Raw genomic sequence first — 23714 nt, 5'->3', positions numbered from 1 at the left:
ATTAGCAAATTATGTGTCAATTAAATTTGTATTCTTAGGCTTTAGTGAGAGTTAAACTTGATTCTAAGGTTCATTTAGAGGTAAAATAATTTTTTTAAAGAGAGAACTTATTTCATTTTCCCTGTATATTTCCTGCTTATTTATTGTGGTAAAGTATATATAATATAAAACTTGCCACTTTAATCATATGGAAGTGTACAGTTTAGTAGTAGCATTAAGTCAATTCACACTGTGTTGTGCAACCATTACCACCATCCATCTCCAGAACTTTTTCACCTTCCCAAACTCTGTGCCCATTAAACAATAACTTTGCATTCTCCTCTCATCTCAGCCCCTAGCAACCACTATACTACTTTCTTTCTCTGTGAACTTGACTACTTTAGGTTACCATGTATATTTTTTCTATGTCAGAAATTGCTTTGGAGGAGGGAAAAACACATAGCAGAAATAACGAAGATAAGCGTATGAACTCTGTGAAAAGATGCTCAACATCACTATCATTAGGGAAATGCAAATCAAAACCACAATAAGATATCACCTCACACCTGTCAGAATTGCTAGAACCAAAAAGGTAAAAAAATGACAAGTGTTGGCGAGGATGTGGAGAAAAGGGAACCCTCATGCGTGTTAGTGGGAATGCAAATTGGTGCAGCCATTGTGGAAAATAGTATGGAGGTCCTCAAAAAAATTAAAAATAGAAATGCCAAGGGAAATAGGAGGTACAAGGTTTCCAGTTATGGACTTATTCAAGTCACAAGGATGAAAGGTACAGCATAAAGAATATAGGGAAAAAGAAAAGAAATACCATATGATCCAGTAATTCCACTACTGGGTATTTACCCAAAGAAAATAAAATACTAATTTAATAAGATATATGCATCCATATGTTTATTGCAGCATTATTTACCATAACCAAGATACGGAAGCAACCCAAATGTTTATCAACAGATGAATGGAAAGAAGATATGTGTGTGTGTGTGTGTGTGTGTGTGTGCGCGCGTGTGTGTGCACGTGCATATATATATATATATATATATATATATATATATATATATAATGGAATATTACTCAGCCATAAAAATGAATGAGATCATGAGTGCTTGGGTGCCTCAGTGGGTTAAGCATCTGACTTTGGCTCAGGTCATGATCTCACAGTTCGTGGGTTCAAGCCCCACATCAGGCTCTGCACTGACAGCTCAGAGCCTGCTTTGGATTCTCTGTCTCTCTCTGTCTCTCTGTCTCTCTCTCTCTCTCTCTCTCTCTGCCACTCCCTTGCTCGTGCTCGCTCTCTCTCTTTCTCTTTCAAAAATAAATAAACATTTAAAAAAATGAATGCAATCTTACCATTTGCGACAACATGGGTGGACCTGGAGAGTTGTGCTAAGTGAAATAAGTCAGAGAAAGACAAATTTCACTTACAGGTGGAATCTGAAAAACAAACAAATGAATGAAGAAACAAACTTTTTTTTTTTTTAATTTCATTGATTTAAGTAATCTCTACACCCAATGTGGGGCTTGAGCCCACAACCCTGAGATCAAGAATCACACGCTCCTCCAACCAAAGCTCCCAGGCTCCCCAAACTAACAGTTGTTTTTTTTAATTTTTTTTTTAACATTTATTTATTTTTGAGAGGCAGAGACAAAGCATGAGCAGGGGAGGGGCAGAAGAGAGAAGGAGGCACAGAGTACAAAGCAGGCTCCAGGCTCTGAGCTGTCAGCACAGAGGCCAGTACGGGGCTTGAACCCACAAACCATGAGATCATGACCTGAGCCGAAGTCAGACACTTAACCAACTGAGCCACTCATTCTCCCCAAACTGACTCCTACTAAATACGGAGAACAAACTGGTGGTTGCCAGCAGGGAGGTGGGGGTGGGGATTAAGAGGTACACACTTCCAGTTATAAAATAAATAAATCACAGAGATGGAAAGTACACCATAGGAAGTATAGTCAATAATATTGCCATAACATTGTATGGTGACAGATGGTGACTATACTTAACATGGTGAGCACTGAGTAATGTATAGAATTGTCAAATCACTATGCTGTACACCTGAAACTAATGCAACATTGTTTGTCAACTATACTTACAACTTAAAAAAAAAAAAAAAAAAAAGCTCTCTTAAGAGAACCACAAGTTACATCTTTTACACTTTGCTCCTGTTGTTTAGATTGCATGCTATTATAATTGAGAGTGAATATTTTGTGGTATTCCAGGTTCTGTAACAGTGCCTAGAATAGGTACTCAAGGCATGTTTGCTGGATGGATTGATTTTGTAAAAATAATGTAGTATGTGACATTACCTGAAAACACTGAAATCTTTGTACCACTGATGAGACTAAAATTTTTATATTTGTTATTCCCTAGGAGATTTACGTCCTCCAATAGTAGACCTCGAGAAGACAGCTGGTTAAAATCCTTATTTGTCCGGAAAGTTGATCCAAGAAAAGATGCTCACTCTAATCTCCTAGCCAAAAAGGAAACAAGCAGTCTATACAAATTACAGTGTGAGTGATGGGCTTGCTACCTTCATAGTTGACTTTTTTCCCTTTGTTCATAAGTTTATCGTTGAATTTTCTTTTGTTTCAGTTCACAATGTTAAACCGGAATGCCTAGAAGCATACAACAAAATTTGGTGTGTATACCAAACTATCCTTTACTTGGGGAAAAATAACAATTTTAATATTTGTTGGTTCAGCTAACACTTGATAGCAGAGTGAGATCTTTGATCCCTCTTCTTGAAGCTGAATGATCAGAGGCTCGTAAGTTGAGCTCTGTGTGGGATTGCCAAGGGCATTTTGATTTTAAGGACTCCATGACTAACTCATCACGTAAGCTCTCAGATGTTAGAATGTTCTAGACTCTTAAGGTTGGAAGGAACCTTGTAAGGCTATCTAGTCCATCTACTCGTCCATGCTTGAGTCCTTTCTGCAGCCCTTCCTGATTGCCTGTGTTTAATTGCATTCCATCTGTGGACAGCTTTGAATGTTAGGAATCAGAACTCATGTCCCTGTGATCTCTATTGTTTCCAGTTTTACTTCTAAGTAAAACTGCCACATGAAAGTCCTGGATGTATTTGAATATATCTGCCATTTCCTCTCAAGTCTTCTACTCACCAGGACTGAAGTTCCTTCAGCAGATTCTCACGTGATATGAGATGCATATGCTCTTATAGAATTTGTAAACTTTAAGACAAAAGAGAGAATTAAGTGCATTTGTTCTTAAGCCAACAAATTGTATTTTAATGATCAATTGTGAGCAAGTATAATTAAAAAGCATATTTTTACCTTTTATATCTGCTACTTTCATGAGAAAGAAAATGATTTTGTCACCAGAATCAGCATAATTTTCAGATACAAAAACCTTTTGTTACTTTATTTTGGGAGGTGATTCATGAAATATAATATTAGCATAGTTTCTTAATCACCTCAGCATAGTTCTCTTTACTAAAAAAAAGTTCCTAAAATAAAGCAGATGTTTATTTCTAAATCTTTTCTCATAAAATGGAATTTCTTATCTATGCTAATGTTTCCCTGGATTATCTTCCCTGTCCTGTTTGTATCATTTCATCTCTTGTCTCAGATTTTCATCTCCTTTGTATTCATATTTCCATTTGGGTGTCTTCCTCTTCCTTCATACTCAACATATAGAATTACCTGGCTCTTCCTTCCCACTTCCAACATGTGTCAGTCACCATAGTTTTATTTAACCTTTTCCTTAGTTCTTTGCTATTGGTTGCTAAGAACTGGGTGTTCTTCATTTGACCTGCATTTTGGTTCTATTTCATTTCCTTTCCCATCTCCCTCTCTCTTGTTGAGCCCTATTTCTAACTAGCCTCCTTGCTGACTGCCTTCCTGGCCTCAAAGTTATACCTGTACCTTATCCCACACCCGATCCATTACTCAGAAGTTTGTCAAATTGATCTACCTGAGTTCTGCTTTCTCCTTCATCATGTTTTTTCCTTCTCTCCGAAACTTACAGTAGCTCCCTGTTTCTGGTACATAAAGACTTAACTTCTGCCTGGTTTTTAGAGGCCCCAGTGCTGAGGTTCTGCCTGACCCATCTGAGTAAAAGTACTACCTGCCTTACAACTTTCATTCATGTAAGGCCAGGGCTTCCAAGGGCTGCTTTGGAGCTCCCAACAAAGAGGATATGACTTTGTGTTGGTAAAAAACCTAGGTCCCATTATCAGGCCCCCCAGCCCCTTCCTGGATCCCACCTGGGTCATCTGTGTAGATTTTCTTCTTCTACACTGGCTCCAAATTGGGGTTGTTTACTTCCTGCTCATGTCATGTGACAGAAAGGAATCCCGTTTCCAGTAATTTTACATAATCCATGTTTCCCCACCCCTGATTTCCATCAGTCCTGTGTTATTTCTAAAAAGTCTTTTTTTGGGGCACCTGGGTGGCTCAGTCAGTTGAGTGTCCGACTTAGGCTCAGGTCATGATCTCGCTGTCTGTGAGTTCGAGCCCCTCATCAGGCTCTGTGCTGACAGCTCAGAGCCTGGAGCCTGTTTCAGATTCTGTGTCTCCCTCTCTCTCTCTGACCCTCCCCCATTCATGCTCTGTCTCTCTCTGTTTCAAAAAATAAATAAACGTTAAAAAAATTTTTTTTAATAAAAAGTCTTTTTTTAATGTTTATTTATTTATTTTTTAGAGAAACAGCACAAGCAGGGGGCAGGCAGAGAAAGGGGGACAGAGGATCTGCTGTGCTGACAGTAGAGACCCTGATGCAGGGCTTGAACTCACGACCCATAAGATCATGACCTGAGCCGAAGTTGGATGCTTAGCCAATGGAGCCACTCAGGTGCCCCTAAACATAAGTATTTTTGACCCACTACAATGATCACATCATGTGTATTTTTTGAAGGGTGGCATTTCAAAAATTACACGTGGTGTGGTCATTGTACTGAGTCATAAAAATATATGGGTTTTCATTTAGTTATAAGAACATTCTGAGATTTTCTCTGTTAACTATGCATGTATACTCCGTTCTGGTGCCCTAGCATCTGGTGGTGATCAGTAACTTAATATCACTCAGTGTTAGCAAATAGTTTGAACAGGTTCCATTTCTGACCCTTGATATCCTTTTGCATTTATTGTTGAATTTCTGTTGTACTTTTTCATCATAATTTTTCTATCAAAAAGTGTGCAGATTTTAGCTTTTCTTTTGGTATGGCACAGTTAATGCCTCTTCCCTGTACATTTGAATCTGTACCATAGGAAGGTTTCAATGGATCCAAGTACTGACACCTCTGTTAAATTAATATACTGCTATGACCTGCCATGGCTTTGCTACTACTCCTGTACAATCACTGGTAATGAATTGGGGGTGTGTGTTCAATGTGGGATTATGTGATACTTCCTAAATCCCCTCAGCTGGTTGAATTGAATAGAACCCAATTTATGCTCCATGTTGTATCTTTAATTTGGATTGTTTTGCAATGTCCATGCCCTCTGAGACTGTTAGAGCTGGGTTGCTTCCAGACTGTGTTGTGTTCTAGCTCTTTCTTCTTCCTCCCTTCTTATGGCCAACTTATTCTCTGCCCCTGCTACTTCTGCCTGCTTATGCTGCTTCTGTTGTCTCCCCTATCTTAAACATTACTTTCTTCTCTTATTTCTTCCATGCTCTTTTTTTACTGTTCCTGTTTCTCTCCTTCCTACCTTGGGAACCAGCAGAACATAGCTTTTAGAAACTTCACCATCCCTAGGTACTTTTTTTTTTTTTTTCCCTGAAATAGCAAATAGTAGATCCATGTAGTTCCTGGAACCCTAGGACCTTTTGCTCTTCCTTATCCATTTTTATCACTTTCCTTGAGTTTTTTACAACGATTGTAGTTAGCTGGGTAACAGAAACCTAACCTTCCGATAAGTGGGACATTAGAGCATAGTAGAATTCAGCTAAAATGTTAATTCTGCACATTATAGTATCATTAAATATTCTGAGGTCAGTTGTTGGAACAGAGTAGATGGCCTTTTTCCTATTGCTGATCATGTGTTGTCCATCTGGTACAATCTTGTCAGTTGTTTAATTGGTGTTGCTATTTCTTCTCTTTAAGTCAAGAGGTGTTGCCAAAGATTCACGAAGATAAGCATTACCCTTGTACTTTGGTGGGGACTTGGAACACGTGGTATGGCGAGCAAGATCAAGCTGGTAGGAAGCAGAAGTCTTTGGAATAAACACTTGTTCCCTAAGCCTTTACTGTTAACGACATACATAATATTTAATGTTTGCTTTTAAAATCAAAGCTTTCCAAGTGTCAGTCTGGTTTTATGGCTAAAGTAGTTTCTCCAGTAATTGATTACAAAAACTACTTTTGTATTGTTTTAACGCCTGAATCTATATTGAAACTTTATGATGTACTCATAGGCTACCACATGGCACATCGCAGTTTTGTACTGTGTTAATGTTGTGTGTATATAGAATATTTTCAAGGTAGGAGTGTCATAAAACTCTAAATGTATGTTATCTTTCAAAATATATTTCAGTCCACCTCTGGAGGTACGAAGGAGGCTATCCAGCCCTCACAGAGGTCATGAGTAAACTCAGAGAAAATCAGGTAATGATTTTGAACAAGGTTTATTTATTCAGACTGATACAATAAATGATAGCACAGAATTAAATGACTCTTTTCTGTCACCATTCTTTAACATTAATACAAGTTTTACTCTTTGGATTCTTGAAGTAATATGTATTGAAACATAACTAACCCATTGTAATACTGTTAACATAACAGTTCTTACTATAAAATCAGTTGTACTTTGAAACTCAGAAACTGGTACTTTGATGCCAGTAAGTCAGCACAATAAACACAGTCAGCCCTGGATTACCTAACACATACCTGCTTCAGGAACTGTCAACCACATAGTCTTTCCTTTGGGCTGACATCCCTGTCCTCCCCACTCCCTTCATGAATAGGTGCAGGTCAATGAAGAGAATTTTAACAGCCATCCATTATTAGGAAAGAAAACCTTTGGTGTAGATTCCCTGTCCAAATATAAGTGGCTTTTGGACTATCTGGTGTTTTGTAGTCTCTATGTCACTTTTGTTAATGTGCTGTCAGACACTGTTAGGAGGACTTAAAAAGGTAGGAGATTAAGTTGTTATTTCAGTAGTTAATATTGTTATTTAAGTAATTAGATGGCCATGTAGTTTGGTGTCTAAATCTGGACACTTTTGAGAGTGAAAATGAATGCTTTAGTTATTATGCTGGTTCAACGGGATGTAAACTGGGGCTGTCTTGGGCCACCTGGGGCCCTGTTTTTGATAGTATTCTAAGAGGAACATAAGTGATACTAAAGTGGATTTATATGTAAATACTAGAAGATATAATGAGCATGTTTTTTCCCTCAAAGGCATTTGTGGAATTCCGCAAGGCAAGAAGCAACATGCTTCTCTCTAGGAAGAATCAGCTGCTGTTGGAGTTCAGTTTCTGGAATGAGCCTGTCCCACGGTCAGGACCGAATATATATGAGCTCCGATCTTACCAGCTCCGAGTAAGTACAGAAATACCCACCAGCTGTCCTCCATGCTTCTGTGAGGAAGCACTGGCAGCCCAGTGCCTACCACACAAGTGGACTTTACATTTTGTGATGTGGTTGGCTTAATATTTTGATTGGCTATTTTCTCCCCTGTCCAGTCCTTCTCTTCTTTCTTTTTTTTAATCTTCTTCTCTCTCATTCCTTCTCTTTTGCTAAGCTTTTATTTTTTATAATCTTACACATAATGTTTGTCATTTGATTTTTTTCTGTATAGCATTGCTGTTTTTAAGAGGAAAGACCTAAAATGCAGGACTAGCTATAATACAGAGCATCTACTGTAATTGAACTAGAACAACTACTTCTCTATATAATAAAAATGAGACTGCTGAATAAGTTAGATGGCACCATAAGAGTCAAAAAGAATATTTTAAAACTTTCTTGATGTTTCCCCACTAAGTGACTACTAGAAAGAAAGCCCCAACTTGTTGGGATGAACACTGGGTGTCATATGGAAGCCAATTTTACAATAAATTATATTTAAGAAAAAAAAAAAAAAAAGAAAACCCAGATAGCAACATAGCAATGTTGTTAAAAGGAGTACATATCAGTAGATCTTAGTAGTCTAATACTCACCATTATACTGGGAAAAAAATAGTGATGTCCTTGTTAAATTTACTTAAATTGAATTTTTTTTCTTATTTCACCGTAAAGTCTGAATGGGTACCAACAACTTAATCATGATGTCAGTACATCTGGAGGATGGGCTCAACTATGGTTTTGATAACCATAATTAGATGACTTACTATAAATATTGTCTTCGTGTATGAAATAGAATAGAATAGAATAGAATAGAATAGAATAGAATAGGACTCTCACTATGGGATAGATATGTGCGCAGTGAATAATATTTTGTTACGTTTTTTATTTTGTTACATTTCATTTTTAAGTTAGTTTTGTCATTTGATATTTTTTATACTGCTGTTCCTGTATTTCTTCACAGAACTAACAAACTCAAAATCCAAATCTCTTTTCAGCCAGGAACTATGATTGAATGGGGCAATTACTGGTGAGTATATTACCAAATGGTGACTTTGTAATCTTATTAATAGATTATTTTAGGCCATAGTGTTAATTCAGGAATAAAATCTGGGGATAAAACCATGATTTGATATTGGACTGTTTTGTTTGATGTTTCTATTACAGATTTTTCAAACGTATACAAAACTAGAGAGACTAATACCATGGATCTCCCTGCCCCACCCACCCCCTTCCATTCCCATCGCTTAGTTTCAGTAGTTACCAACACATGGCTGGTCTTGCTTAGGTCTAACTCTCCCAACCCAGATTATTTGAAAGTAAATCCAAACAGCATGTCATGTCATCCATAAATATTTCAGTAGTTATCTCTAAGAGATAAGGACTCTGTTTTTTTGTTTTTTTTTTAATTTTTTTTAATGTTTGTTTATTTTTGAGAGAGACAGAACATGAGCAGGGAAAGGGCAGAGAGAGAGGGAAACACAGAATCTGAAGCAGGCTCCAGGCGCTGAGCTGTCAGCACAGAGACCCACACGGGGCTCAAACTCCCAAAATGTGAGATCTTAACCTAAGCCAAAGTCGGACACTTAACCAACTGAGCCACCTAAGCACCTCTGTTTTTTTTTTTTAATAAAACCCAGTGTTGCATTAAGTAATTTCATATTCTGGGATATTACCTTTTTTTGAAATGTTTTTGTCACATAAACAGCACCACAATGACACAGTTGCTTGGGGTTTTTTTCTTCACTTAAGTAGCAGACTACCAGCTTTTCCCCAAACTGGTCTATAGGTTCATCACAATTCCAATCAAAATCCCGGCAGGCTTCAGAAATGCAAAGGACCCAAATAGCTAACACAACCTTAAAAAAGAACAAAGTTGGAGGACTCACAGATTTCAATTTCAAAACTGACTACAAAGCTACAGTAATCAAGACAGTGTGGTACTGGCATAAGAACAGGTATATACAGATCAGTGGAACAGAAGTGCAAGTCCATAAATAAACTCATAAATATGAGCCATTTGTACCAAGTAAATTTTCAACACATGCACCAAGTAAATTTCAACACATGCACCAAGTAAATTCCGTGGGGATAGTCTTTTCAACAAAGGGTGCTAAGACAACTCGATATCTTTGCAAAAGGATGAATTTAGACCCCTGCCTCACATTATACACAAAAATTAACCATAACATAAAGGTTTTAGAAGCAAACGTAGGAGAGAGTCTTTGTGACCTAGGTTAAGCATACAACACCAAAATCCATGAAAGAAAATGATAGATTATAATTTATCAAAATTAAAAACTTTGTAATTCAGAGGGCATCATTTAAAAAATTAAAATGCAAGTCACAAGACTGGGAGAAAATTTTACAAATCCTATCTGATAAAGGACTTGTATCTAGTATATGTAAAGAAGTCCTACAACTCAGTAATAAGAAGACAAATAACCCATTTCAAAAATGGACAAAGGATTTGAATAGACGATTCTTCACAGATATACAAACAGCCAAAAAGCATATGAAAAGATGCTTAGCATCATTAATCATAAGAGAAATGCAAATCAAATGAGATTAAAAAAAAACCTAAAACAAGATATCATCTCACACCTTTTATGATGGCCATTATCAAGAGAACAGAAAGTAACAAGTATGGTGAAGATACAGAAAAATTGGAACCTTTGTGCAGTTGGTAGGAATGTAAAATGTTGTAGTAATTATGGAAAACAATACAGAGGTTCCTCAAAACATTAAAATTGAATTACCATATGATCAACAATTCTACTTCTAAGTTTCTAATCAAAAGAATTCAAAGCAGCATCTCAGAGATATTTTCCCATTAATTTTCATTGCAAGCATTAGTCACAGTAGCCAAGAGGTAGAAGCAACCCAAATATCCATCGAGAGATGAATGGATAAAGAAAATGTGATATATACATATAAGAGAATATTATGCAGCCTTTCAAAGAAGGAAACTCTGCCATGTGCTACAATATGGATAAGCCTTGAGGACATTAAGCCATTCATAAAAGGACAAATAGTATATGATTCCACTAATAACAAAGTCTCTAAAGTAGTTAGAATCACAGTAATGGAAAATGAATAGTTGCCAGGGTCCAAGTGGAGGGGACTTGGTGTTTAGTGAGTATTGAGTTTAAATTTGACAAGATCAAAAAGTTCTGGAGATCCCTTGCACAATAATGTGAGTGTTTGGGACACTACTAAACTGTGAAATGGCTGAGGTAAGTTTAATGCTATGTGTTTTTTACCACAATAAAAAATAATCATGAAATAAATTTTTAAAAAAATTTTTCAGTGGGCAAGGGATTTGAATAGACATTTCACCAAAAGAAATGTATAAATGCCTAATAAGCACGTGAAAAAGTGCTCAACACTCCCAGTCATTAAGGAAATGCAAAGTAAAATCACAAAGAGAGAAGACATCACAAACATTCAGATGGCTTTCACTAAGAAGACAGATAATAACACATGTTGGTGAAGTTGTGAATCAGTTGGGGCCCTCATACATTGCTGATGAGAATGTTAAGTGGTACAGCCACTTCAGAAAATAGACAGTTACTCAAAATGTTAAACATGGAATTACCATATGACCTCACAGTTCTATTCCTAGGTATATACCCAAGAGAATGAAAGCATGCATTCATATAAACTCATAATCAGTGATCATAGCATTTCATAATAACCAAATAGTGGAAATAGCCTAAAATGCCCATCAGCAGAGTGATGGAAAAATAGGCTGTGCTGCATCCACGTAATGGAATACTATTCAACAGTAAAAAGAAGTGAACTGCTGATATGCACTACAAATATAGGTGAACCTCAATAACATGCTATGTGAAAGAGTCCAAAGCAGCACATATTCTGTGATTCCATTTGTATGAAATATCCAGAAAAAGCAAATCTATAGAGACAGAAAGATCAGTGGTTTCCTGGGGCTAGAGGTGGGAACAGAAAATGATTGTAGATGGGCACAAGGGATCTTTTAGCACAACTGGATTGTGATGATTGCATAAGTCTGTATATTTACTAAAAAATATATATATATATATATATATATATATATATATATAAAATATGTAAATGTATATATATTTACACCTAAGTGAATTTTACAGGATGTAAAATATACCTCAGTAAAGCTGCTAATGACGCACACACCTTACCAAAAAGAATTTATACCATGAAACCAAGAATAATTCAAAAAGAGGACATTGATAAATATAACACAGTTGAGGCTGTAATAGGTGTCTGGCTTCTGCACCCCAAATACCTGGCCCCCATGCCTCTGTTAGAGCACTTGTCACCCCAGTGGAGTCTCTAGTTTCTAGTTCTACAACTCTGTCTACAAGACCTGGCACATCCTGGGTGGTTGGTAAATGTTGAATAGAGGGCAGAAACTAGTGGTTACATAAGAAGAAAAGGTCTTTGCCAAGGCCAGTTGCCAAACTTGTAAACAACTTCTGTGCCTGAGGGGAATAGATTATATATATTCATGCAGTAGAATCTTTTTTTTTTTTTTTTATGTTTATTTTTGAGAGAACACAAGCAGGGGGAGAGGCAGAAAGAGAGGGAGACACAGAATCTGAAGCAGGCTCCAGGCTCTGACCTGTCAGCACAGAGTCCTACACGGGGCTCAAATCCATGAACTGCAAGATCATGACCTGAGCCAAAGGTGGACGCTTAACCAACTGAGCCACCCAGGCACGCCTCTGCAGTAGAATCTTATATGGTGGTTAAAGTAAAACAGATCTGCATATGGATAAGCATTGAAAACACCAAGTTCAAGAGAAAGGGCTAGTTAAAGAATGTGTACAACGTGATGTCTTTTAGGTAAAGTTGTTTTCATGTCTGTCTATTTTTGAGAGAGAGCGCAAATGAGGGAGGGGCAGAGAGAGGGAGACACAGAATCTAAAGCAGGCTCCAGGCTCTGAGTTGTCAGCACAGAGCTGGATGCAGGGCTTGAACTCACAAACCGTGAGATCATGACCGGAGCCAAAGTGGGAGGCTTAACCGACTGAGCCGCCCAGGTGCCCCTTAGGTAAATTTTTAAATGATGTAACAAGAGTCCTATAAACAAGTTGTATATAATAATTATATGAAAAGATAGAACTGTTGTTCATGGATACATACATATGAAGTAGAAATACAAAACCATAGACAGGAAGACATGTCTTCAAAAGAGGTAACTGCTTCCAGAATGTAACTCATGGTGGAGGGTGGGTGGGGGTGGGGATGAGAATGCAAAGGGAGCTTCACCTGTTTCTGTGGTGTTCAGTCTGAAACAAATACAAGAAAATGTCAAGTACTGATATTTTAAAAATCTAGGTGGCCAGAGTGTTTTAAATCATAATTTAAAAGACAGTTTAAAAATCATCTTAATACATGTTCAGAAGTCATTTGAAAATATTGAATACCAGTTTTATTTTATTAGAGACACTAATTTCTTAAAAAAAAAAAAGTTTATTTTTGAGAGCAACAGATCATGAGCAGGAGAAGGGCAGAGAGAGAGGGAGACACAGAATCTAAAGCAGGCTCCAGGCTCCGAGCTGTCAGCACAGAGCCCGACACGGGGCTCAAACCCACAAACCGTGAGATCATGACCTTAGCTGAAGTCGGACGCTTAACTGACTGAGCCACCCAGGCGCCCCTAGAGACACTAATTTCTAATAAGAAACACTTTAAAAATGAGGAATAGAGAATATTTTATTTAAATCAGGTTGGCAACCTTTTCTGTAAAGGAACAAATAATAAATATTTTAGGCTTTGGTGTGCCTGAGTGGTTCAGTCAGTTAAGCGTCTGATGTCAGCTCAGGTCATGATATCATGGTTCACCGGTTTGAACCCTGCATCATGCTCTCTGCTGACAGCTTGGAGCCTAGAGCCTGCTTCATAGATTTTATGTCTCCCTCGTGCTCTGTCTCTGTCTGGCTCTCTCAAAAATAAAAATAAAACATAAAAAATTAAAAAAATATATTTTAGGCTGTGTGGACTGTTCTGAGTCCATAACGATTATTTAACTCTGCTATTTTAGTGTGCAAGCAGCCGTGAACTATTTGTAAGTGGGTGAGCATGGCTGTGTTCCAACAAAACTTTATTTATGGTTGCTGAAATTTGAATGTCATGATTTTCATGTGTCACAAAATATTCTTTTGATTAGATTTTCGAACATTTAAAAATGTAGAAATCATTCTTAGGTCCTGGGCCATCAAAACAAGCAACAGAGCAGGGGATTTAGTCTGAGGGTCTGCTTTGCTAGCCTTGATTTAAACGAAAGCACTATCCGTTTCCTCCCATGTGTTCTTTTTTTTTTCCATTTTGAAATTTCTTGCTTTGAACTACATAATTTCTAAGATCTAGGTCCAAAAAATGGCTCTGTGATTCTTTTTTTTTTTTTTTAAGAGTTTCTTTTTAAGTAATCTCTGTACCCAACATGGGTCTTGACCCCACATCCCAGACATCAAGAGTTGCACGCTTCACCAACTGAGCCAGCCAGGTGCCCCCATGATTCATATTTCTAATAAATCTTTTCTTCTTGGGTCATCAAAGGCTACATAATGCAAGTTAGAATTTTTTTTAATTTGAAAACTAAGAAATACGTATTTAATTGTATACTGTTATACAGTTAGTACCTATAGGCACCATTTTATTAAGGGACCTTTTTTACGGAGGGGCCTTATAAATGTAATAATTTAGTTGCCCACAGAATAGGATCATTCATTATTTCTATTTTTGCATGTTACTAATTAAGACTTGCCCACCATGGGGGTGCCTGGGTGGCTCAGTCAGTTGAGCACCCAACTCTTATTATCAGCTCAGGTCATGATCTCCTGGTTTGTGGATTTGAACCCCACAACTGTCAGCTCAGCTGACAGTGTGGAGCCTGCTTAAGATTCTCTGTCTTACCCCCCACACACACCCCCTCCTTCACTCATGCACTCTGCTGTCTAAATAAATAAATAAATAAATAAACAAAAAAACAAACAAACAAAAAAAAAAGATTTGTCCACCGTGGCCTTCACAAGGAAGTACTGAGATTTATTCTTCAGTTACTTAAAAAATTATTTATAAATCCAGCTCAGCATTCAATTTATATTTTGGCATATAGGTAACTATTTAAGATGGTGATCTCCTCTTCAGTACATGCTTCTGATTATTACGAGGCTAAGGCAAGTACGTTTTCTTTGCCTACTGTAACTGAATTAGAAAAATTCATAATGAAATTAATAATCCTGAATATTTATCACTATCAATGAAAGACAGTTTTTCCCCACCTCTAAGTTAGAATGCACGTTAAAGTGATCTGCTTAATTTCAATAATTTACCAATCAGATTTGTAATTTTTGTGAAGCTATCAATCACTTAATTCTAGATATAAAGGTTAAAGAATTTAATATCATTTAGGGGTAGCCCATGGGAGCAATAGCAAGAGATCCCTCCTTCACCACAAAAGAGCCTAAAAGCTTGGATCACCCTCAGAGTTGAGCTTATGGGTATGAGAGCTGAGATGTACAAATTGATCTTAAGGAGGCTGGCTTTATCACTCCCACTGCGGTTGCCCTTGCTCTGATCCTATACCCCGCTGCTTCCTTGATGTTCTAATTCAGTTGCTATGAAGTTTTCCTCCAGGACAAAAATGTACTGGTCAAGCCAACTCAGATATCTTGTCCCCCAAGAGTACTGTCTCACGGTAGATGTTAGTAGATTGATATCCTTGTTCATATGCCCCCAACTCTTCTAAATTAACTATAATGAATCTATCTTCCCAAGTCCTGTCAGTTCTGACACCCTGATGACAGACTTTAGGCCAAAACGTGTTGATGTAAATTTATTTACTGAGTAGTCTGTGGTAGGAGGTCTCCAGCTGTGCTTTTCTGGGTGACCTCCCTGTATCATTCAAGCCACTTTTTTCATTTTTAAGTTTGATTCTAGAAAACTGCTTTTGGGAAACAGACATTTTCTAAAAATAGTTTTAGGATTTCAGATGCATCACTAAATATCAAGTAGTTGGTACAAATATGAAAGAAGGTGTTTAAGGAACTGACACGTTTGCAGTAGGAAATTTTAAAAGGAAAGTTTAAGACAAGTGCAAATTTTTAGTCAATTTAATCACAATGTCTTTTTTTTGTGTTTTGATTTTCTTTTATTTTCACAATGTTTTATAATATCCCATATACAAGACCTATAAACTTTTCATTTCTAGCCTTTCAACATTTTTTATTATATCATTAAAACTATCATTTATAAAATCTCCATTTTTTTAAATTAGGATATAGAGATGAATTAGAATTTGTACCTTGACTCTATAAGGCAACTGATGAATTCACTTTTGTTTGTTTTGTTTTTCTTTTTTTGTCTTTTCAAAACTTCTTTTATTTTTTATTGTTTTAAATTTACATCCAAATTAGCTAGCATATAGTGCAACAATGATTTCAGGAGTAGATTCCTTAGTGCCCCTTACCCATTTAGCCCCTCCCCCCTCCGACAACCCCTCCAGTAACCCTCAGTTTGTTCTCCATATTTATGAGTCACTTCTGTTTTGTCCCCCTCCCTGTTTTGATATTATTTTTGTTTCCTTTCCCTTATGTTCATCTGTTTTGTCTCTTAAAGTCCTTATATGAGTGAAGTCATACAATTTTTGTCTTTCTCTAATTTCACTTAGCATAATACCCTCCAGTTCCATCCACATAGTTGCAAATGGCAAGATTTCATTCTTTTTGATTGCTGAATAATACTCCATTGTATATACATATACCACATCTTCTTTATCCATTCATCCATCGATGGACATGTGGGCCCTTTCCATACTTTGGCTATTGTTGATAGTGCTACTATAAACATGGGGGTGCATGTGTCCCTTCGAAACAGCACATCTGTATCCCGTGGATAAATGCCTAGTAGTGCAATTGCTGGGTCCTAGGTAGTTCTATTTTTAGTTTTTTGAGGAACCTCCATACTGTTTTTCAGAGTGGCTGCACCAGCTTGCATTCCCACCAACAATGCAAAAGAGATCCTCTTTCTCCACATCCTTGCCAACATCTGTTGTTGCCTGGGTTGTTAATGTTAGCCATTCTGACAGGTGTGAGGTGGTGTCTCATTGTGGTTTTGATTTGTGTTTCCCTGATGATGAGTGATGTGGAGCATTTTTTCATGTGTTGGTTGGGCATCTGGATGTCTTCTTTGGAGAAGTGTCTATCCATGTCTTTTTGCCCATTTCTTCACTGGATTATTTGTTTTTTAGTTGTTGAGTTTGATAAGTTCTTTATAGATTGGATACTAACCCTTTATCTGATATGTCTTTGCAAATATCTTCTCCCATTCTGTCAGTTGCCTTTTAGTTTTGCTGATTGTTTCCTTCGCTGTGCAGAAACTTTTTATTTTGATGAGGTCCCAGTAGTTCATTTTTGCTTTTGTTTACCTTGCCTCCGGAGATGTGTTGAGTAAGAAGTTGCTACGGCCAAGGTCAAAGAGGTTTTTGCCTGCTTTCTCCTTGAGGATTTTGATGGCTTCCTGTCTTACATTTAGGTCTTTCATCCAGTTTGAGTTTATTTTTGTGTATGGTGTAAGAAAGTGGTCCAGGTTCATTTTTATGCATGTCGCTGTCCAGTTTTCCCAGCACCACTTGCTGAAGAGACTGTCTTTATTCCATTGGATATTCTTTCCTGCTTTGTCAAAGATTAGTTGGCCATACATTTGTGGGTCCATTTCTGGGTTCTGTATTCTGTTCCATTGACCTGAGTGTCTGTTCTTGTGCCAGTACCATACTGTCTTGATGATTACAGCTTTGTAGTATAGCTTGAAGTCTAGGATTGTGATGCCTCCGGCTTTGGTTTTCTTTTTCAAGATAATCAGAATTTCATGTTATACACAGACATATATATATATATATATATATATATATATACACACACACATACATACATACATACATACATACATATTCTCCCACACATAGGAATGCCATTTGGTACTCATTTTCCTGATGGTTCGTTCTGGTAAGGGGAAAAAAAAAAAACAAGAGGCAGAATCTTTTTCTTTCATTTTTTATTGAAGTATAATTGACACACATGTTAAATTAGTTTCAGGTGTATAGCACAGTGATTGGGCAAGTGTAGCTACCTTCTGTCACCATACAACACTATTATAATACCACAAGGCAGTTCCAGTTTTGATAGTGATGGTATATCAGCAGGAAGCTCCACATTCATGTTTTTCCATGTGCTGTCCAAGAGGTTGAAGAATCTCCCTTCGAGTTTAGAGAGCTCATGTGTCTTCCAGAAATCATGGTCTGCAGCTGCTTTGAAGGTGTGCTCCCTTCTCCTCTGTCTTAAACCCCACTCTCCAGGGGTGGCCCCTGTCTCCCTTAGATAGAGTAACTCTTGGCATCTTGAGTGTTCTAATATCCAGGTTTTCCTCACTTTCCCTCAGCAGGTTCTTGGAGAAGCAATTCTGTTTAAGTTGACAGGTCCTATCCTCTGCCAATTTTCTTGACTTTATGTCAAGAATCAGGAGTGCAACAATGTACTCTGAAACATTGATTTTGTTTAGTCATTACTGTCCATTTCCCCTAAAAATGACTCTTCTAGTTACAGAAAAGTACATTTACATCTTATATAGGTTCTGTATATTAAAATAACATTCGATTGCATTTGGTAGTTAAAAAACAGTCTTCATTTTGAACAACTTGCTCTGAGGATAGAAAAAATCTGATTCTTTTTAATGTACCTGATTCAGTATCTGAACACTGTCATTGTCCCTTACAGGGCTCGTGCAATTCGCTTCAGACAGGATGGTAATGAAGCAGTTGGAGGATTCTTCTCTCAGATTGGGCAGCTATATATGGTGCATCATCTTTGGGGTATGTATTTTTTCCTTCATTTTTGTGTTACTGGGATTTCAGGGTTCATTACCAAATAAGTTAAACTAGGCAATAAAGCACATCTCAAGTCAGTAACTTTAAACACCATAGCAAATCCAAACATCATAGATGGAAAGTAAATGCTGGGCTATCAACAAGGAAAGAGGTCAACAGTGAAAGGCCCGTAGATTTGTGGCACATTAGCAGCTGACGTGGGAGTGGGAATAGTGGTGAAAGGAACAGGCAGCCGTGGGAGAGGGAAGATGGTAAAACTGTTGTCCCTTCTAGACACTTCCCATGACTCCTCAGAAACAATCCTGCATTTTACCAGAGAGACACCTCCCCACACACTCATTCGCTGCCTGCCTTGTGTCTGATTACATTGTCCAGAGGCCCTTCTCTGTGTACTTTTCCAACCCTGCCCACTTTTGTTTGGCACCATCTTTAGTATCTCTCAGGGCCTGACTCAGGTGTGCCCCTTCGCCCCCCCAATGAGTGTCACTCTCCTCTTGAACCCCCAGAGCCCAGTATCATGTAGGTCATCACGTTGTGGCTATTTGTGTCTGTCTCCCTGCTAAGAACAGGAATTAGGTCTAAGTAATAGCTTGGTACATTCTGGGCACGTCTGTATGTTTATTAAAGTTTTTGTGGGTTTTTTTCAAATGTTTGTTTATTTTGAGAGAGAGAGAGAGAATACCAGTAGAGGAAAGGCAGAGAGAGGGGAACAGAACCTGAAGCCGGCTCTGCACTGATGGCAGTAAGCCCAACGTGGGGCCCGAACCCACGAACTGTGAGATCATGACCTGGGCCAAGGTCCGTTGCTCAACCGACTGAGCCACCAAAGCACCCCTATTTTTTTTTTTTTAATGTTTATTTATTTTTGAGACAGAGAGAGACAGAGCATGAATGGGGGAGGGGCAGAGAGAGAGGGAGACACAGAATCGGAAGCAGGCTCCAGGCTCTGAGCCGTCAGCCCAGAGCCTGATGCGGGGCTCGAACTCACAAACCGTGAGATCGTGACCTGAGCTGAAGTCGGACGCTCAACCAACTGAGCCACCCAGGCGCCCCCAAGGCACCCCTATTTATTAAAGTTTAAAAAATGAAAAGTGTAAATCATTTCCAGACCATATTAATAAACTGAGATGTTGTTTGACTGCTCAGTCCCACCACGTGCTGCCCCCGGAGAGCCTGCTGTGTTAGCATGGCAGGCTTACAAAGATAAGTGACAGGGCTAATGAAGGATTAAGACAACATAAGGGATATGCCATGAGGCAGTGTGTGATCAGTAACATAGTTATATTCGGGGCACTCCCAGCGCTTAAAGGGATATAAACTTATTTGTAGTTGAGGAAGATCAGTAAAAGGTGAATATGAGCTGGACTTTCGGATCTAAATAGGTTGCAGGTAAAGTCAAGCAGGAAGGGCTAGAACAGTGATGGAGATACGAGAATTTTTGTAAACAGTGGTCAGAAAACTACAAATAGTGCAGACTGGCTAAATGGTAAGAGACCTGCTGAGGACCTAAGTCTGAAGTGGATAACTTGAGGCAAGAAAAGTAGTTTTTACACCATCAGGGTCTGGGGAAGAGACCCCCATCCTCACCTCCACCAATCACTGCTTCATCCAGTTGCTGATCTCAGCTGCACACACTGGGCCTCCCTGGTGTGTAAGCAACTGAAAACCCTGCACCAAATAATAGATGCTCCCACGAGCATCAGGTGCAGCGTTGTCCTAGGGACCTTGGTTCTCTAGCTAGCTGGGATTTGACTTCATAAATATCAGAGTTGTCAAATATAATAGATTTGGGAACAAATCTTCAAAACATATGTCCCTGCCTTTAGAGATTATGCTAAACATAATTTAACCTTTATGGGTTGAAGGTAGGGGTGAAGTCGTTTTGTTGTTTTTTTTTTTTTTAAATAATTATGTGGTCTGTCTGGAGGATATAAACTGAAAAGTCAGACCTCTTCCCTCACCTTCCCTTCAGGCTTGGCTCCCGTGCACCTTCCCAGACACCCTCGGTATCTGAGCACCCGAACTTGATGGTCAGGGTTGCCATGTGCTTTGACTCTCAGGCAGAGGGCAAGCCATGTACCCACTCCACTCATGTCAGGGTTTCCAGTGTGTCTGGATAGGGACTCGCGAGTGACAGAGCAGACAGGCACTGGCGGGTGTAAGTGGCAGAGCTCTGACAGAAGCTGTGGGGAGCATAGGCCCTCAACTCTGTCCCATGGGGAGGACTTAAGGCTTCACAACAGCAGTTGGCAAGGAGTTCACCAAGATGCTCCTCCATGCAGAGACGCAGAAGCCAGGAACAGTGTGGTGCTCTGGCATTGGAGAGCGGCCAGATTGCAGCATGTGTCTTTTCTTAGGCAGTACTCTTCTCTACCTTCCTTTGTTGTCCCCAGTCAGTGTCCCAAATGTCCACTACCCTATTATATAGGAAAAAGTATCGAGATATGCAGAGATGAATTCTCAGTAGCCTGCCCCCAAAACTTACCCTCACTTTTCCACATTTTTTAGAGAACCACGTTTATCAGGCACCTCCAGCGTGTTATTTTCTGCATCATTCTCTTTAATCCTCACTACCGCAAACCACAATGAGGTACCTGTGCCTCACAAATGATAAATCAATCACCTAGAATCGTCAGTAACTGAACCAGGCTCAGACTTGGGCACTTCTGGCTTTTTCAAAGCAGATCATTCTACAACACAGCACCTCTTCCTTTTACCCTCGCACTTGATGCCATTCCTTCCTCACCTTCCTTCAGGCCCTGCCCCTTCCATCTGTTCCACCACCCCCATCTATGGGCTCCCTCTCCCCAGTAATATGAACATGCCCAAGTGCTTCCTGCCTTTAAAAAGCCTCAAACCCAAGTGTCCACTGATGGATAAACAGATAAACAAAATGTGGTGTGTATATATAATAGAACATTGTTTCCATAAAAAGGAACGAAATGCCAATACATGCTTCAACATAGATGAGCCTTGAAAACATTCGATTCCGCTTACATGAGGTGCCTAGCATAGGCAAATTCATAGAGACAGAATGCAGGGTAGAGGCTCCTAGGGGCTGCCTGGAGGGGAAAATGGGAAGTTAGTGTTCAGTGGATACAGAGTTTTAATTTGGGATGGTGAAAAAGTTTCAGAGACGGATAATAAAGTGGGATGATTGTGAATGTACTTAATGCCACCTAATTATACATTTCAAAATGGTTAAAAGTTAATTTTGCTATGCACATTTTACCAAATTAAAAAAATTTTAACTAAGAAAATTAAAAAACTGAAATTAAAAAAAAGAACACAGCCCTTTCCAACCTGTTCCCTGCAAGGGGGAGTCACCACACAGTGCACTGGCCATGCACCTGCCCTCAGATGGATGCTGCTGCTTATCATATGAATGCTAAATTGTTTTGCTCTGGGTGGTAAAAGGTAAAAGATTTCTTTTCCTTCTGTTTTTCAGCCTCTTCACAATTTTAGGTACTAAATTTATACTCTATTACTAGTTGAGGGAAATTTTATCTTTAGGTGATTAAGTTGCTATACCTACAAGGGTAGGTCTTCTCATAAGGAGAAAGAAGCCCTGTGAAGAATAGGGTGTGTGTCCCAGAATAGAGAAACTAGAAGCCCTGATTCTTGTCCTTTTAATCTTGTCGGACCCTGTCAAGAGGCATTTCCCTGGTGAGTAGTTGGAAGGATCTTGCCAGGCTGGGATTTGGCAACCAAGGCACCCAGATGAGATACCTGAATTGTGCCATGTGACACCAAGGACTGTGATACCTTTGACCATGCTCTTCTCTCCACCTGGCATGTCTTTGTCTTCTGTTACTATCTGTCAGTGACATTCTTTTCAACCTCTGAGCCCGACCCACCTGGTCAAATCACACCTTCCAGACACCTCTCTCCAGTCTCCTCCCTGTTCCTGTGGGCTCTGTTCTCGAGTATTCCACAGTGCTCAACAGTTGACCTTGTCTTTACTTGTCTTTTTGTTCTCCACTGCATTGAACACAGTCTCTCACCCAGATAATTGTAGTGCTTTGGAAATGTTGAACAAAATTGAATATTGCTTAATTATAGTCTGACAGTTTCTGGTTATGAGTTTAACATTATTGAAGAACCTCGGTTTGAAAGGTAGGTCTTGAATCCACTAGACTGTAAAATTTAAAGATCTGTTTATTTGCTTATCTCACAAGGCCTAACATAATTTTTCTCAGAATAACCAACTCACAATTATCCCAGCTTAGTACTAAATTCCCTCAGTAGTTGCTTTGAGAAAACCAGCTGAGCAGCTGAATCAGTACTTGTTGGACATAGCTAGTGGAATGCAGGACAGTGTGTTTGGATTAAGTCTTGTTTCTTCCGTGTGGTTATTTTTCAGCTTACAAGGATCTTCAGACCAGGGAAGATATACGGAATGCAGCATGGCATAAACATGGCTGGGAAGAATTGGTGTATTATACAGGTAACATTTTCAAGACATAAAACTTGTCATTCTTCTCATCTTACTGTTTTACGTTCTTTCACCCTAAAGCTAATATGTCACTTTTTAATTAATTAATTTATTTATTTTTAAGTAATCTCTGCACCCAACGTGGACCTCGAACTCACGACTCTGAGCTCAAGTGTCGCATGCTCTTCTGACTGAGCCAGTTAGGTGCCCCTTGTACTTTTTTTTAAAAAAATTTTTTTTTTTTTTCAACATTTATTTATTTTTGGGACAGAGAGAGACAGAGTATGAACGGGGGAGGGGCAGAGAGAGAGGGAGACACAGAATCGGAAACAGGCTCCAGGCTCTGAGCCATCAGCCCAGAGCCCGACGCGGGGCTCAAACTCACGGACCGCGAGATCGTGACCTGGCTGAAGTCGGACGCTTAACCGACTGCGCCACCCAGGCGCCCCTGTACTTTTTTTTTAAATAGTATGTTGCTCTAGGATGGTGAATCATAAGTTTGGGGGGATGAAGATTAGTCAGATTTTTCTTTAATAGTTGCATGACTTCTTTTCAATAAGGAATTTTCATTCTTTCAAGTATGTTTGTGGGGAGCCTGGCTGGCTCAGTCAGTGGAGCATGCAACTCTTGATCTCAGAGTTGTAAGTTTGAGCCACACATTGGGTGCAAAAAAAAAAAATCTTAAAAAAACAAACAAAAAAAACTATGTACGTTGTCTGGTACAGTTTCAGACCCTTGCATGATGTACACTACACATCATTACCTTTTTTTTTTGTACTTTTCTATATTTTCTGAATATTTATTATACAATTTTTTCCTAAGCTTTCCCTTTCTCATCAAAATTATCTGTTCCCAAAAACATTATAATTTAATACA

General features: G+C 38.7%; 1 protein-coding gene across 1 annotated transcript in view; it reads left to right on the top strand.

Annotated features, from left to right (window-relative positions):
• The window catches only part of NIPSNAP2 (nipsnap homolog 2), a 38551-nt gene that overhangs the window by 12746 nt on the left and 2091 nt on the right, over positions 1–23714 (top strand). Inside the window, exons 2-9 of the mRNA XM_045459902.1 lie at positions 2369–2508; positions 2591–2636; positions 6060–6154; positions 6490–6560; positions 7357–7497; positions 8517–8548; positions 18294–18388; positions 22767–22850. Of these exons, the coding sequence (XP_045315858.1) occupies positions 2369–2508; positions 2591–2636; positions 6060–6154; positions 6490–6560; positions 7357–7497; positions 8517–8548; positions 18294–18388; positions 22767–22850 (704 nt within the window). The remainder of the gene's footprint in view (positions 1–2368; positions 2509–2590; positions 2637–6059; positions 6155–6489; positions 6561–7356; positions 7498–8516; positions 8549–18293; positions 18389–22766; positions 22851–23714) is intronic.

Source organism: Leopardus geoffroyi, chromosome E3 (assembly GCF_018350155.1).
Source record: "Leopardus geoffroyi isolate Oge1 chromosome E3, O.geoffroyi_Oge1_pat1.0, whole genome shotgun sequence".
Lineage (NCBI taxonomy): Eukaryota > Metazoa > Chordata > Mammalia > Carnivora > Felidae > Leopardus > Leopardus geoffroyi.
Note: the sequence above shows the minus strand (reverse complement) of the source record. Positions and strands in the feature narration are given on the sequence as shown.